General features: G+C 46.6%; 2 protein-coding genes across 9 annotated transcripts in view; one reads left to right on the plus strand and one right to left on the minus strand.

Annotated features, from left to right (window-relative positions):
* Nucleotides 1-9,222, plus strand: part of LOC118081122 (uncharacterized) — a 31,515-nt gene extending 22,293 nt beyond the window's left edge. For 5 of the 7 annotated variants that reach the window (XM_035107325.3, XM_035107321.3, XM_035107324.3 and 2 more), the window contains 4 exons: nucleotides 1,704-3,905; nucleotides 5,332-5,384; nucleotides 6,331-6,404; nucleotides 8,916-9,222. In XM_035107325.3, the coding sequence (XP_034963216.1) occupies nucleotides 1,704-3,905; nucleotides 5,332-5,384; nucleotides 6,331-6,375 (2,300 nt within the window). In that variant the 3' untranslated portion in view covers nucleotides 6,376-6,404; nucleotides 8,916-9,222. The remainder of the gene's footprint in view (nucleotides 1-1,703; nucleotides 3,906-5,331; nucleotides 5,385-6,330; nucleotides 6,405-8,915) is intronic. The other 2 variants (XM_035107322.3, XM_088663674.1) reach the window with 1 other exon arrangement.
* A 1,086-nt stretch (nucleotides 9,223-10,308) lies between these two features.
* Nucleotides 10,309-15,398, minus strand: LOC118081321 (uncharacterized). Of its 2 annotated transcripts, none has more exons than XM_035107789.3 (4): nucleotides 15,134-15,398; nucleotides 13,959-14,112; nucleotides 13,616-13,718; nucleotides 10,309-12,078 (listed from the first exon to the last, which is right to left on the minus strand). In XM_035107789.3, exons 1-4 carry the CDS (start codon nucleotides 15,142-15,144, stop codon nucleotides 11,150-11,152), a joined length of 1,197 nt encoding a protein of 398 aa, XP_034963680.1. In that variant the 5' UTR covers nucleotides 15,145-15,398; the 3' UTR covers nucleotides 10,309-11,149. The 2 variants fall into 2 exon arrangements, with proteins under 2 accessions (XP_034963680.1, XP_034963681.1); XM_035107790.3 differs by having other exon boundaries at nucleotides 15,094-15,398.
* Nucleotides 15,399-15,418: the final 20 nt, after the last annotated feature.

The following is a 15,418-nucleotide window of genomic DNA, read 5'->3' on the forward strand; positions in this document are numbered from 1 at the left end:
TTTTAACATCTGCCACTTCAATTATGTGGTCTCTTCCCCCCCCCCCTTTCTGGAACTGGAGCACATTACATTTTATTTCCTCACTTCTAACCTGATGGAAGCTGAAAGTTCAGCAACATCTGGAGGGCTGTGTACATATATATATCTCCATCTCTTTAGAACAATAAAAATTTTAATTTGTATTTATACCCTGCTTGTCATCAAATGTTCTGAGATGAGTTACAGAAATATAGCAATCAAAATAACTGCAATATATCAATAGGATACTTGCCTTTGACTTTCAGGTGTCTCGATAGGCCTATGTAGTTGTTTATCATTTTCTTGAGTAGCTACCGTATTCACTTTAGCAGTTGTTCTGTTAGGGTTGCAATACGTCTAGAATTATTATTATTATTACTACTACTACTACTACTACTACAGTGGTACCTTGGTACTTGAACACCTTGGCTCCCAAATGCTGCAAACCTGAAAGTGAATGTTCCGGTTTGTGAACGTTTTTCGGAAGCTGAACGTCCGACGCCTTTGTTTCAAACCATTTCAGGAGTCGAACGGACTCCCAGAACCAATGAAGTTTGACAACCAAGGTACCACTATATGGTTGTTGTTGCTGCTGTTGTTTTATTTATACCCTGCTCATTTGGCTAGGTTTCCCCAGCCACTCTGGGCAGCTTACAGCATATATAAAAACATAATAAAAACATCAAACGGGACCTAGCCTGTATTCAGTCCCCTTAAGCACCTTTTCCTCTAAGGCATATGTGGTTCTCTCCCTGCTCATTTGATCCCCCACAACAACCCTTTGAGGTGGGTTAGGCTGAGAAGCAGTGGCTGGCCCAAGGTCACCCAATGATCTTTATGACTGAGTAGGGATTTGAACCCTGGTCTTCCCATACTGCCACACCATACTGGCTTGCCAACTGTTTCATCTGCTGGTTTTGCTTTGCTTTTCAATTTATTATGTGGTTTTTATTGCACTCCCCACATTTTAATTGTGTAAACTGCTCTGGAACACAATTTCACTCTAGGGCAGCATCTAAATATTTAAAACAAGTGACATAAACATACTATTGCTTGTATCATAATTTAATCAATTTGACTTTAAATTTGTTTGTGAGTAGAAACAATCTGATTTTGAAGTCAAATGCATCCTTTTTAGCTGAAGCATATATGTGTGTTAGAGGCATTTCCCCTTGTGCGAGGAGGAAGAATGTCTCTTTTAAGATGGGCTTCCTCTCATGTACAGGAGAGGGAAGGGTATTCTAAAAAAACAAAAAAGGTACAGATTCTCTTACTTTCTTGTGGGTTCCCCAAAGACCAGCCGCCGTGTGAGAATAGGCTGATGGGTGAGATGAGTCTTCAGTCTGAACTAGCTTGCATTATCCAAGTGGTACAACACATTACACGCACGTGCATGCACACAAGAAGAAGCTATCAGTGGGCTTGGTGAAACCTCAAGGCTTTCAGAAATACAAAAAATTCCTACGGTAGAATCCACCCTTCCAAAAAGCCCAATGACGATGTCACATGCTGACAGTGGGGGACCGGGGGACCCAGAAAATAAGATGGGAGAGGCAATGGAATGGAGTCTCATAGGAAGGGGTATGGCTGGCCGACCAGAGGAACACTCCACACTGTAATGTTTTATTGCAGGACCCATTTGTGACACTCCTCTCTCTCTCTCTTTCTCTCTCATTTTGTTCTAGCAGGCAATGATCAAGTGCCAGGGAATGAAGAGGAGAGTCAGCTGGAAACAGCTGAGCGAGGAGGAGGAGGAGAAACTTTGGGGACAGTCAGCGGGAAATCTCCCCAGGGTCTTAAGGTTGAAGGGGCACCTGGAATCCTGCAGCACACAGAGAATCTGAAGGAGATTGCAGCGAAAGAGAATCCATATAAATGCCTCTCCTGCGAGGAAAGTTTCCATAAACGGTCTCAGCTGGTTATACACCAGAGGGGTCATGCTGGAGAGAAACCATACAGTTGCTCCCAGTGCGGCCAGGGTTTCTCTTCCCGCCCCGAGCTTCTCAGCCACGAGACAAGCCACACGGAAGAGAAACCATATCAGTGCTCAGACTGCGGGAAGAGCTTTCGGGAACAAGCGTACGTTGTCCAGCACAAGAGGATCCACACGGGGGAGAGGCCGTATACGTGCTCCGAGTGCGGGAAGAGCTTCTATCGCAGAGGGTCCCTTATTCTGCATGAGAGAATCCACACAGGAGAGAAGCTGTACAAGTGCCCAGACTGTGGGAAGAGCTTCAATCGGAAACCGCACCTTGCCGTGCACAGGAGAATCCACACGGGGGAGAAACCCTACGAATGCTCCGACTGTGGGAAGAACTTCACCGTGAAATCTGCTCTCAATGTGCACATGAGGACCCATTCCGAAGAGAAGCCGTACCAGTGCTCTGATTGCGGGAAGAGCTTCCGCGAGAAAGGCACCCTCAACATACACAAGCAGAGCCACACGGCGGAGAAGCCGTTTCAGTGCTCCGAGTGCGGAAAATGCTTCCGCTATGCAGCATCGTTCCGGAGGCACAAGAAGTCCCATTCGGTAGGACCCGTCTTGAAATCCTACGAATGCCCTGAGTGCGGAAAGGGCTTTGGCCGCAAAGATTACCTTATTACACACCGGAGAATCCACACCGGAGAGAAGCCGTACATGTGCTCCGTGTGCGGGAAGAGCTTCAACCATGGCGCAACCCTCGTCACGCATAAGAGGACTCACACGGGAGAGAAGCCGTACGAGTGCTCCGAGTGCGACAAAAGCTTCAAGCAGATTTCGGGCCTTATTACGCACCGGAGAACCCACACTGGAGAGAAGCCATATGGATGTTCCGATTGCGGGAAATCCTTCATTCTGAAATCGTACCTTGATGTGCATAAGCGAACTCACACCGGCGAGAGACCATATCAGTGTTCACACTGTGGGAAAGGGTTCTCGTGCTCCTCTTACCTTTTAAGACATGAGAAAACCCACACCGGGGAGCGATCGCACATATGCTCTGACTGTGGCCAAAGTTTCCATTGGAAACGGTCCCTGATCATGCACATGAGGAAACATACAGGGGAGCAGAACGTACACGATTGCGCTATCTGTGGCAAAAGCTTCAGCTGGTCATCTGCTCTTAGCGTACACATGAGAACCCACACCGGGGAGAAGCCGTACGTGTGCTCTGAGTGTGGCAAAAGTTTCAGCGGCAAATGGATCCTCATTCAGCACAAGAGAATCCACACGGGGGAAAAGCCATATGAATGCCCCGAGTGTGGGAAATGCTTCCATGTGAAATCCTCTCTCCTTGCGCACCAGAGGACCCACACGGGGGAGAAGCCACACGAATGCTCCGAGTGTGGAAAGAGCTACAGTGTGAAAGCCAACTTCATTGCACACATGCGAACTCACACGGGGGAGAAGCCGTACGAGTGCGCAGAGTGCGGGAAAAGCTTCTACAAGAAAGACCGCCTAATGACGCACAAGAGGACCCACACGGGGGAGAAGCCCTACCAGTGCTCGGAGTGCGGGAAGGGCTTCAACTGGAAAGTCGGCCTGATCAACCACATGAGGATCCACACGGGGGAGAAGCCGTACGCTTGTGCCTCGTGCGGGAAGTGCTTCCACAAGAAGGACCACCTGGCGCGTCATGAGATCATCCACACGGGAGAGAAGCCGTACACCTGCTTTGACTGCGGGAAGAGCTTCAACCAGAAAGTCGCCCTCCTCGTGCACAAGAGGACCCACACGGGAGAGAAGCCCTACAAGTGCACCGAGTGCGGGAAAAGCTTCAGCTGGAAAAAGTCCCTGATCACACACAAGGCGGCTCACACAGGAAAGAAACCGTATCAGTGCTCGGAGTGCACGGAAAGCTTCAGCAGGAGATCCCAGCTTGCCGAACATGAAAGAATGCACATAGGTGAGAAGCGGCATGGATAGCGTGGGGTGATTTGGTTCTGTGAGGGCAGGTCATTGCCCTGGATGGAGCACCTCCTTTCCAGGTTCGACCCCAGGAATCCCTGGATTAAACGTAGTAGTAGCAGTAGTAATAATAATTAATAACTTTTTTATTTATACCCCAGCCACTCTGGGCTGCTCCCAACAGAATATTAAAAACACAACAAAACATCAAACATTAAAAACTTCCCTAAACAGCGCTGCCTTCAGATGTCTTCTAAAAGCCAGGTAGTTATTTATTTCCTTGGCATCTGATGGGAGGGCGTTCCACAGGGCAGGTGCCACCACCGAGAAGGCCCTCTGCCTGGTTCTTTGTAACCTCACTTCTCATAGTGAGGGAACTGCCAGAAGGCCCTTGGAGCTGGACCTCAGTGCCCGGGCTGGATGATGGGGGTGGAGACGCTTCTTCAGGTATGCTGGGCCGAGGCCGTTTAGGGCTTTAAAGGTCAGCACCAACACTTTGAATTGTGCTCAGAAATGTACTGGGAGCCAATGTAGGTCTTTCAAAACCAGTGAAAGCTACTGGTTTCACTGGTGGTCTCAGTGGCTGCTCCCAGTCACCAGTCTAGCTGCCGCATTCTAGACCCTGCGTACCAGATGGAGCTGGTAGACAGCTGCCCTGGATACAGCACTGACCTGCGCCTCCATTGACAGCTGTGAGTCCAAAATGACTCCCAAGCTGCACACCTGGTCCTTCAGGGGCACAGTTATCCCATTCAGGACTAGGGACAGGGCAGTCTCGAGCAGGTCAGGCGCCCTGGCGCTGAGGGGCGGAGATCGCTCCGGTGCCCCCGCCCTCGCAGGGTGCAGCATGGTTTCCCCGCAGCTTTGCCGCGCAGCGCCCCGCCTACTGGCCCGGCGCCCTGGCGCACCGCGCCACCGGGACTCTACCTAGAGCCGGCCCTGACTATAGGGAGTCCCCCCCACCTGCCCATCCCCTGTCTCCCAAAAACAGTACTTCTGTCTTGTCATAATCTCTGGCAACATGCCGAGCAAGGAACAGCCCATAACTCAGCCTCCTTTTTAACCATTCTATATGCCCTTTTAAAATGTGGCTCTTTGGTTTTTTTTGGGGGGGGGCGGTTATTGGGTTATTGTTTTTATTTTGATTATACAGTATATTGTGGTTTTTATGTTGACCTTTTCTGCAAACCGCCCTGAGACCTCTGGGTATGGGGCGGTATATAAATTCAAATAATAATAATAATAATAACAACAACAACAACAACAACAACCATCTCAGAACATGACATGACAACAACAACAACAACCATCTCAGAACATGACATGCCAACATCCTCCTCGTTGTTCCCCCACCTGCCCCTTTCATGGTCTCCCCACTCCCCGTGAATAAAAACACTGTACCAATTTATTTTTGTACATTTCAGGCTTCATTGCTGAATCTACAGAGCTCACCGTGGAGGAAATTAGCACTGCCGTGGTAAGGAAGAGCTCTCATTTTGCTTTGCTGAGAGCAGCTTTTAATTACAATGCGTCGTTATTTCCTCTATGACAGAAATTGGAGAAGGACCTTTTTCATTCCTTTACGGGGAATCTGCTGGGGCCACATGACAGGAGTGGGCGGGGCCAGCCAATGAAGTGTTACCTTTGCTCAGCCAGCGAGTTTTATGCAGCCAGCTCCTCTCTGGAGCTGTTATCAGAGTTCAAGGAGATGCTCGGAGGGGTACAAAGCAGGATCAGCAAGAGGGAGGCTTGGGGAGAAAGTGCATGGCCTGGGGAGAATTCTGATAAAGAGTGACAATTCCCAGAATTCCCTGGGAAGAAGGACTGATTGTTTAGCCACCCTGGGAAATGGAGTTATGGGATTGGAACGGAGGGTCTCCTAACAATCCTCAGCACCTCAGTTCCCAGGATCCTTTGGGGGAAGCCATGACTGCTTAAAGTGGTGGACGCGGGTGGCACTGTGGTCTAAACCACTGAGCCTCTTGGGCTTGCCAATCGGAAGGTTGGCGGTTCGAATCCCCATGACAGGGTGAGCTCACATTTCTCTGTCCCAGCTCCTGCCAACCTAGCAATTCGAAAGCACACCAGCTCAAGTAGATAAATAGGTAAACAGCATTTCTGTGTGCTCTGGCTTCCATCACAGTTTCCTGTTGCGCCAGAAGCAGTTGGCCACATGACCCAGAAAGCTGTCTGTGGACAAATGCCGGCTCCCTCGGCCTGAAAAGCGAGATGAGCGCCGCAACCCAATAGCTGTCTTTGGCTGGACTTAACGGTCCAGGGTCCTTTACCTTTTAAAGTGGTAATGCAGATGAGAGCCTTAAACTTAAACCACACCCAAGTCTGGATATGCCAAAGCTGCCTTTCCTTGGCTGGGCTGTGTAGATGACATCTTTCTTATTCATAACACTCTTTGATTGTTCCAGATGAGCTTGGATTGCAATGCCATTATTTTGACCACCGCTGTATAGAGCAGGAAACGTCGGGATGCTGCACTTGGGTAAGACAAGGAACAGCCAGCGTGTTGTGGAGCCTGGAGTTTTGTATGAGGACCAGGAAGACCAAGGATCAAATCCCTGGTCCGTCCATGGAGTTTCCTGTATGACGATAGGCCAGTTCCTCCTCCTTAGTTTATCCTCCATGTTGCAAGGATAAAATGGGGGTGAGGAAGAGTGGAGAAGCTGCAATATCCCACCAGGAGAATGGGATATAAGCACAGTAAATCGTAATAATTCCCAGACCCCATTAAAAAATGCTGCTTTATTACCTTGAAATCCCTCAGATATCTTAAAAACCACCTTCTCTCTTAGGAACCTGCTGGTCACCCTTGTCCAATTGATTTCATTAATAAACTCTGGAGAGATGTTTATTAATGTTTATTAGCATACTGTTTAAGCAGAATAAATGTATAGAAGTAGGGCCTCCTTTTCTAATGCACCTTTGCCTCCCAAACATTCTGATTTGTTTCGGCATACAGTGCTACTTCGGTTTTTGAACGTCTCGGAAGCCGAACGTTTCAGTTTTCGAACACCAAAAACCTGGAAGTAAATGCTTCAGTTTTCAAACACGCCTCAGACGTTGAACGGCTTCTGCTGCATTTTTTCCATTTTCTCCATTGAAACTGCAGACCGCCCTTGGCACCTCGGTTTTCAAATGTTTCGGAAACCGAACGGTCTTCCGGAATGGATTACGTTCGAAAACTGAGGTACCACTGTATTCAGAAAGAATATGCTGTTAGAAACAAGAAGAATAAGGAGATGGAAAGAACGACAAAGCTGTAAAAACGAATAGCTTCATTGAACACCAGAGGGTTGTCTCCAGCTTATTCAGAGTAGACTGACTGAAAACAATGGACATGACTAACGTAACTCCATTCATTTCCATGGGTCTGCTCTGAATACAACTTCATAGAATTGACAGCATAATAAAATTGACAACTTATTCCCTTTCATATACAGTGGTACCTTGGTTTATGAACACAATTGGTTCCGGAAGTCTGTTCATAAACTGAAGCGTTCATAAACTGAAGCGAACTTTCCCATTGAAAGTAATGGAAAGTGGATTAATCCGTTCCAGACGGGTCCGCAGAGTACTCAACCTGAAGCGTACTTAACCCGAAGCATGGGTGTAATTGGTTCCGGAAGTCTGTTCATAAACTGAAGCGTTCATAAACTGAAGCGAACTTTCCCAATCAAAGTAATGGAAAGTGAATTAATCCGTTCCAGATGGGTCCGCAGCGTTCGTAAACCGAAGTGTTCGTAAACCGAGGTTCCACTGTAGTAATTATATGTTCATATATTACACTTTTTCCTTTGTATTTATAATCAACGCAATCCGGCAGTACTGTCAAATTTTGTTAAAGTAGTATAGATACAGGTATGCTATCCACCCACTCACTCTTAGAAAATTCACTTATCAGAGCGTAAATAATAATGCCTAAACCTGCAGATTCAAATATTTGAATATCCAGACTTTGCCCACTTCCTTTCTTCCTTGTGCTTTGCTGGTCAATGGCAGCCATTTTGGGGCAGAAAGCATGCAGAGAGGGAGGGAGATAGAAAAATCGGGGAGCAGGAGAGATCAGACAAATTTGTTTTTCTTTTTGTCTTTTTTGCTGGTTGGCTGCAGCCATATCAGAAAGGAACCACAGAGAGAGATTGTACAAATCCCCAGTTAGAAATATCCTCATAGGAATCAATGGAAATCATGGACTTCTTATGCAAACACTCGCTTAACGAATGATTTCCAGGGAATGCCGTGTGTTCAGTAAGTGGGACCTGCGGGTATATAAGCAGTGCTCTCAGGTCAACAGTGCAGTCCCTGACTTGTGTCTCCAGTGGCACAAATGATTATGGGAGTTGTAGTTTGCTAAGGGTTGTTAGATCCCTATTCCCCTTACACAGAGCTACAGTTCCCAGATTTCCCTGTGAATAGGGATTGTCAAACCACTCTGAGAATAATAGTTCTCTGAGGGGAATAAGAGTCTCCTAACAAACTTCTGCACCCTTAACAAACTACAATTCCCAGAATACTTTGGGGGAAGCCATGGCTATTTAAAATAATATCATGGTGCTTTATATGTGTGGTATGGAGGTGGCCGAAGCAAAGATATATACCGTATATAAAATACAGAATAAGTTATGCAAGTTAAGACCACATTACATGATAATTTCTTCTTCTTCTTCTTTGGCGATCACTCGTAGCTGAGTAAGATTGTCTTCCATAAACACGATTTTAACAATGGCTCCGTAAGTGACTGTGGAGGCCAGTTTAGAAATTAGATTTCCAAAATGCATAAATCTGTGTTTCATTTTGTTTTTTAAATAAACGTGGCATTCACATAGCTGTGGACATTAATCTAAAACTGTTTTAGGAGCAGGTATTTTATTACTTGTGGAAAGGATCCTTTCAAATATTTTTATGCCGATATTAGAAAGATGTGTTTGTATATTCTCTCTCTCTCTCTTTTAGCAAATCATTATGATGCTCTTTTGTTTTCTTTCCCATGCAGGTTTCTGGAAGCTAGCCAGTTTGCTGAACCCGGTTTTTTTATTTTTTATTTTTAAGAAAAAGCTTTTTCCATATGCCGCTGCAGCAGAGTATCTTTAACGTTCTCACGAGCCTTTTCAGAGGTTGGTTATCTTGCAACTGCTTCAAAATTATTGAAATATCTCCCAAGATCATCTCCTCCCTCTTAATCCTTCTGGTCGCTGAAACCCCCATCTGGCTTTTATCCATGTCAGCACTATATAAAAACCATTGTCTTCACTTGCATTTTCCGAAGAATATAGCTCTGAATAAAACTCTTTAGAATCAAATGGGTGCATTGCATCTTCCAGCTTCTGTGTTTGGTTCTGCCTTGCCCAGCCTGAGCCATAGATTTCTACGAGTTTATGTATGCTACCTGCCTTTTCAACCTCTGGCCCTGGGAGTAAAAAGCAGCCCTCCAGACTCTTCTCTTCGGCCCTTTGAACTTTCCCCACCCACCCACCCAACACCCAGTGTCCCCAGGCTCTGTGACCTTGAATGGTGTTTTGGTTTTTTGCCTGGATGTAATATATGGCCTTAAACTTTATGATTAATGTCTCTCTCTTGTTGAGATGGAGCACAGAGGGGTAGGTGGGTGTAGAAACTAAATCTGTATGTTGCTCTGCATACAAATTTGTATTTTTGCCTCTGGTGCCATGTGAGCCCCATGAAATTTCCCTATGAGGGAATGAAAAAAGTCCAACTCTACCAGCCCCACCTTAGACAATGTGATAGAAGAGTGGAAAAATAGCAATCAGCCCTGTAGGAATTCCCACAGTACAGTATTTTCCCACCTTACTTCAACCAGCTCTCTCCCTCTGTGTCAGAGTATTTCCTTTCCGGTTTTCAGGAGTATATATGCACATATTTTAATATTTGTAGTTTAGGATTTTCCAAGGGGCTGGAGATGGTCGGGAGAAATGTATTGCCACCAACCCTCACCAAGGCTCTTTTTCATGTTGATCTCCCCACCTGCTTTCCAACAACTTTCAGCACCGTTAACAAAATGGCATTTCTTAGGATCCTTTGAGGGAAGCCATGGCTGTTTCAAGTATCAAGATACGTCTTTAAATGTACAGTGGTACCTCAGGTTAAGAACTTACAGTAATTCGTTCTGGAGGTCCGTTCTTAACCTGAAACTGTTCTTAACCTGAGGTACCACTTTAGTTAATAGGGCCTCCCGCTGCCGCCGCACTGCGATTTCTGTTCTCATCCTGAAGCAAAGTTCTTAACCTGCGGTACTATTTCTGGGTTAGCGGAGTCTGTAACCTGAAGCATCTGTAGCACGAGGTACCACTGTATAGGGCAGATCCGGGCTTTAATGAGATACGCCCCCACGTTTAACACAAACCCTTCGGTCAATAAGCATGCATGCATCACATCTAACTTTTATTATACATCCTTGTTTCTAGAACAGCCCATGCCGCCTTGTGCAGGGCAGGTAATATCGGTCGAGATCAAGACAGAAAATGTGCAGAAGCGAAATTGGCAAATTATGCTGACTCCACGACAAGCTGCCTGGACACAGCTGCTTATATTATCACTTGAGATTACGGGGGAATATTGCAGATTTCCAAGAGCTCAGATGACGAGCTGTGGATCTTTCAAGTTCTGTTTATATATGTGAGAGAGAAAGGTGATGGTGGTTTCCATGGCAGAAGACAAAATGGGGAGAAATTCAACCATTTTTAGGGGGTCCAGTGTTTCTCAAACTTGGATCCCCCAGCTGTTGTTTGACTACAACTCCCATTATCCCTGACCAGCTGGAGACCCAAGTTTAAGAAACACTAGGTGACAAAAGATGTTTTAGAGCAGGGGGAAGAGCCTGATAATTCCGGATGGGGTGTCTTTGTGTATGCGTATAAGGGAGAAGAAATAAGTCCAAGAAGGGGCATGAATACTGAGGTTTATAAAAGTATGCATAGTGTCCCTCAACTGGATGCTCCCCAGATGCTGAACTCCGGCTCCCATCATTCCTGCCCATTGTCTCTACTTGCTGTGGCTAATAGGAGTTTGGAGTTTTATTTTTTAGTTGCTCTAACCTGCCCTCGGACCTTATGGTAAACAGTGGGTACGGAATCAAATAAATAGCAACATCTTGTGGATACCAAGATGGAAAAGGCTGCTGTGAGAGGGGCAGGTTTTTGCCCCCTTCCCAAAGGACACTCAAATGTGTGTGTTCGTTTGTCTTCTCTTTCCCCCCACCTCCTGATCCGGCTACGGCCTCTCCCTCCCATGTGTCTTTTTATGCACGGTCAGGTGGGACGTGCGGCTGAAGCTCTTCCCGCAGTCCAGGCACTCGTAGGGCTTCTCCCCTGTATGGGTTCTCCGGTGTGTGATAAGGTAACCCCGATCGTTGAAGCTCTTCCCACACTCAGAGCACTCGAAGGGCTTCTCCCCCGTGTGGGTCCTCTGGTGCGTGACAAGGGAGCCCTTCTGGTTGAAGCCCTTCCCGCAGTCGGCGCACTTGTGGGGCTTCTCGCCCGTGTGGATCTTCTCGTGCCTCAGGCGGTCGGAGCGGTGCGAGAACCACTTCCCGCACTGCGAGCACTCGAAGGGCTTCTCGCCCGTGTGCGTCCTCTCGTGCCCCACGAGGTATGACCTCTGGCTGAAGGTTTTCCCGCAGGCGGAGCACTCGTATGGCTTCTCGCCCGTGTGGACCCGGCTGTGGCGCACGAGCTGCGAGCTCGTGCAGAAACTCTTCCCGCAGTCCGAGCACTCGTAGGGCTTCTCCCCCGTGTGCACTCGCTTGTGGCTGATCAGCTGAGAGCTGATGCCAAAGGCTTTCCCGCAGTCGGAACATCCGTAGGGCTTCTCGCCCGTGTGGGTCCTCTGGTGCTTCAAGAGGTTGCCTCGCTCCGTGAAGCTTTTCCCGCAGCTCAAGCACTTGTAGGGCTTCTCCCCTGTGTGGACGCGCTTGTGGTTGATGAGGTGGGAGCTGGTAGAGAAGTGCTTCCCGCACTCGGAGCACTCAAACGGCTTCTCCGTGGCAAAGTCTGTCGTGGGCACGTTGCCGGGAGGCCCTTCTTCCACTGGGAAAAGCTTCCCGAGGATGACTTCTTCCAACGATATCCGGGTGGGGTTTCTGCGCTCGGGTCTTTCTGCTGGGAGGACCCCCTCTTCGTTTTCGCTGTCGGACTCGTCAACTTGTGGAACAAAAAGAGAATCGTTGGATGAGTCAAACTTCAAATCAGAGAGAGAGAGAAAGAGGTGGCCAAGACCAAACAAAAGATGATGATAATGATATTGTTGTTGTTGTTGTTAAATTTATTACTTATACCCTGCCCATCTGTCCAGGCCTCCCCAGCCATTCTGGGCAGCTCCCAACAGAATATTAAAAACAATAAAACATCAAACATTAAAAACGTCCCTAAACAGGGTTGCCTTCAGGTGTCTTCTAAAAGTTAGATAGTTGTTTATTTCCTTGACATCTGATGTGAGGGCGTTTCACAGGGCGGGCCCCACTACCGAGAATATTATTATTATTATTATTATTATTATTAGTCATTAAGCCAGCCTTGGAGACTCATCTGGTATGCATGGCCGTTTCGGACAAATCACACCCACCTGCTTTGCACCTGGCGTGGGGCAGAGCTGAATGCGACTGACCCTTCCAAAAACCCTGTACAAAGTGCTTTACAATCAACAACAATCAGCTGGTTGCCGGGGCTTGCCTAGCGCTGTGCAGAAAAGAAAAGAAACTGTGCGGTCCCGTCTGCCCAATACATTTGCAGCAGTAACATACCAATTTAAACAGCCATGGCTTCCCCCAGAGAATCCTGGGAACTGTAGTATATTAAGGATGCCAAGTGTTGTCAGGAGAGGTTCCTATTCCCCTTACAGAGTTGTAATTATTGCAGTTCCCTAGCAAAAGGGATTACATTGTTAGCTCTGTGAACAGGAACGGGGTGTGTGTGTCTCCTAACAACTCCCAGCTCCCTTATCAAACTACAATTCCCAGGATTCCTTGAGGGAAACTATGGCTGTTTAAAGTGGAATTATATGGCTTTCAATGTATGTGTGGGTGTGTAAGAGAGCCTTTTTTAAAAAAATATTCTCCCGACGTGCAACTATTTGACCTTAGAAGTCTGTATTATTTTTTGCTTTAACTTCCCCCGTGCCATTTTCATTTGTTGATACAAGTACAACTTGCAACAGTAAGAACAGATTGCATCCTTGATAAGTTTAACAACCCCATTAGTACGTGATGATAATTTAATAACCTCCCAAATTAAAAATTTGAGCCTCCAAGAACTATCAATATAAGAATTCTTTTGCGTGAAACCATATACTTTCTCATAAAACTGTAAACGCATGTTAGTTAATTGCCCCATGTTTGCTATTCCATGGTCCTCTAAACTTTCACCAATTGTGTTCATGTTTGTTTCACCACCTTTCCTCCATATTTAACCCGCAGAGTCCAGCACATTTTGCTCGAAGTGCTCACTTCCCAAAGCTTAATATGCCATTCTCTAATATGCAGGAATCCCTGCCCCACCCCACATGACAGTATTTTCCATATAGCATTGTCACTGCTAGTAGCATATGAAATAACAGATTTATCTTGTCCTTAGGTACGTTTTTAAAATAAGCGAGTAACAAAAAATGATCATTTTGAAGCAGATACTGCAAAATACTCCTTACATTTGCTATAATTTGTCGCCAACACTTGGGTGTCTTTACCTAATAAGGCAGTCTCCCCATCATATTCTTCCACCACCTCTGCCTGCTTGTCTTCCTGTGCCTTCTTGGAATCCAAAAGATTCTTCTCTGAGAGCTCAGGCGCCTGGAGTGGAGGGAAAAGAAGGAGGAGGCCTATTATTCTGAATATTAAGCTGTTACTTTAAACAAGGAGGGCCGTAGCACATACTTTCTCTGCAGAAATCATTCTATTCCATGTGTTTACAATACAGCTTTTGCTCATATGCTCATGCTTTTAAATATGCTGCAAACCGCTCTGAGACCTCTGCTGTAACAAGACTGTATTCATAATACAGTCTCTCGGTATCGCCCAAAGTACCCTTACGTTTTGTGCCTCTCCGTTAGGCTCTTGCCGTCTCAGGAGGAAATCCTCAGCTAGGGCTACCACCTGGGCACAGAGGTCTGGGCCAGAGTCCTTTTCCCAAGTCTGCATTTCTTGGAATGGAATGGTGAAAAGATGCTCCTTTTCTTTATCTGAACTGTAAAACAAAAAACCACACAATCCACATTGATATGTGCAAATCCACTGGACAAAGATTTCAGTAGCAATCGATATGAAACCTGCAGTTATCTTCCCATTGATATACAATTTTATTGTAGTACTCCAAAAAAAAGGTGGTTACAATAATACAAAAATAAACAAAAATAAGCATCACTATTACATTTCATTAATTACATTCCATCAATTCTGATCGCCGAAGAATTGATGCTTTTGAATTATGGTGCTGGAGGAGACTCTTGAGAGTCTCATGGACTGCAAGAAGATCAAACCTATCCATTCTGAAGGAAATCAGCCCTGAGTGCTCACTGGGAGGACAGATCCTGAAGCTGAGGCTCCAATACTTTGGCCACCTCATGAGAAGAGAAGACTCCCTAGAAAAGACCCTGATGTTGGGAAAGATGGAGGGCACTAGGAGAAGGGGACGACAGAGGACGAGATGGTTGGACAGTGTTCTCAAAGCTATGAACATGAGTTTGACCAAACTGCGGGAGGCAGTGCAAGACAGGAGTGCCTGGTGTGCTATCGTCCATGGGGTCACGAAGAGGCGGACACGACTAAATGACTAAACAACAACAACAATTACATTCCATTTATAATTGACCCGCCTAACGACAAATAATTACAATTACAACAAATAAAGGCTTGACATATCTTGCTTTGCATGTCATGCATCTATCTCATATATTGGTTTCACCTTTTAAATTGGTATCTGAAGAAGTGTGCATGCACACGAAAGCTCATACCTATGACAAACTTAGTTGGTCTCTAAGGTGCCACTGGAAGGATTTTTTTATTTTTTGTTTCGACTACGTCAGACCAACACAGCTACCTACCTGTAACTTTTAAATTGCGTTACTGAAATAAATGCACTTTTCGACGATATTCTAATTTTCCGAGTTTCACCTGTACATTTTCCCCAAAAGGTTTCCACAATTTTGCCCACTAGTGTACCTCTCACCTTTCCTCCAGGGACCCCCAAGGCGTCCAACGAGACTCACCCCCTCCTCATTCCGTCCTCGCTACAACCCTGCGAGGTAGGCTCGGGCTGCGTGCATCCAGGACCTGATCCAGCAGGGCGTCTCTTGCGCTCTCAAGCCCTGGGGGAGAGGGAGGTGATAAAGAGGGGAGGGGGCTCCCCAACCCTGCAGCCTTTTTCTGCCCCCCTCCCCAAAGGCTGCTCCTTCCACGCGCCCAGAAGCTCCCCTGGCAGAGATGCCACCCGACCCACCGAGGCCACTTCCTACTTTCCCACAGGGGGCAGGGCAAGAAGGGGAGGAAGCCCC

The sequence above is a fragment of the Zootoca vivipara genome, chromosome 2 (assembly GCF_965207765.1).
Source record: "Zootoca vivipara chromosome 2, rZooViv2.hap1.1, whole genome shotgun sequence".
NCBI classification, from domain to species: domain Eukaryota; kingdom Metazoa; phylum Chordata; class Lepidosauria; order Squamata; family Lacertidae; genus Zootoca; species Zootoca vivipara.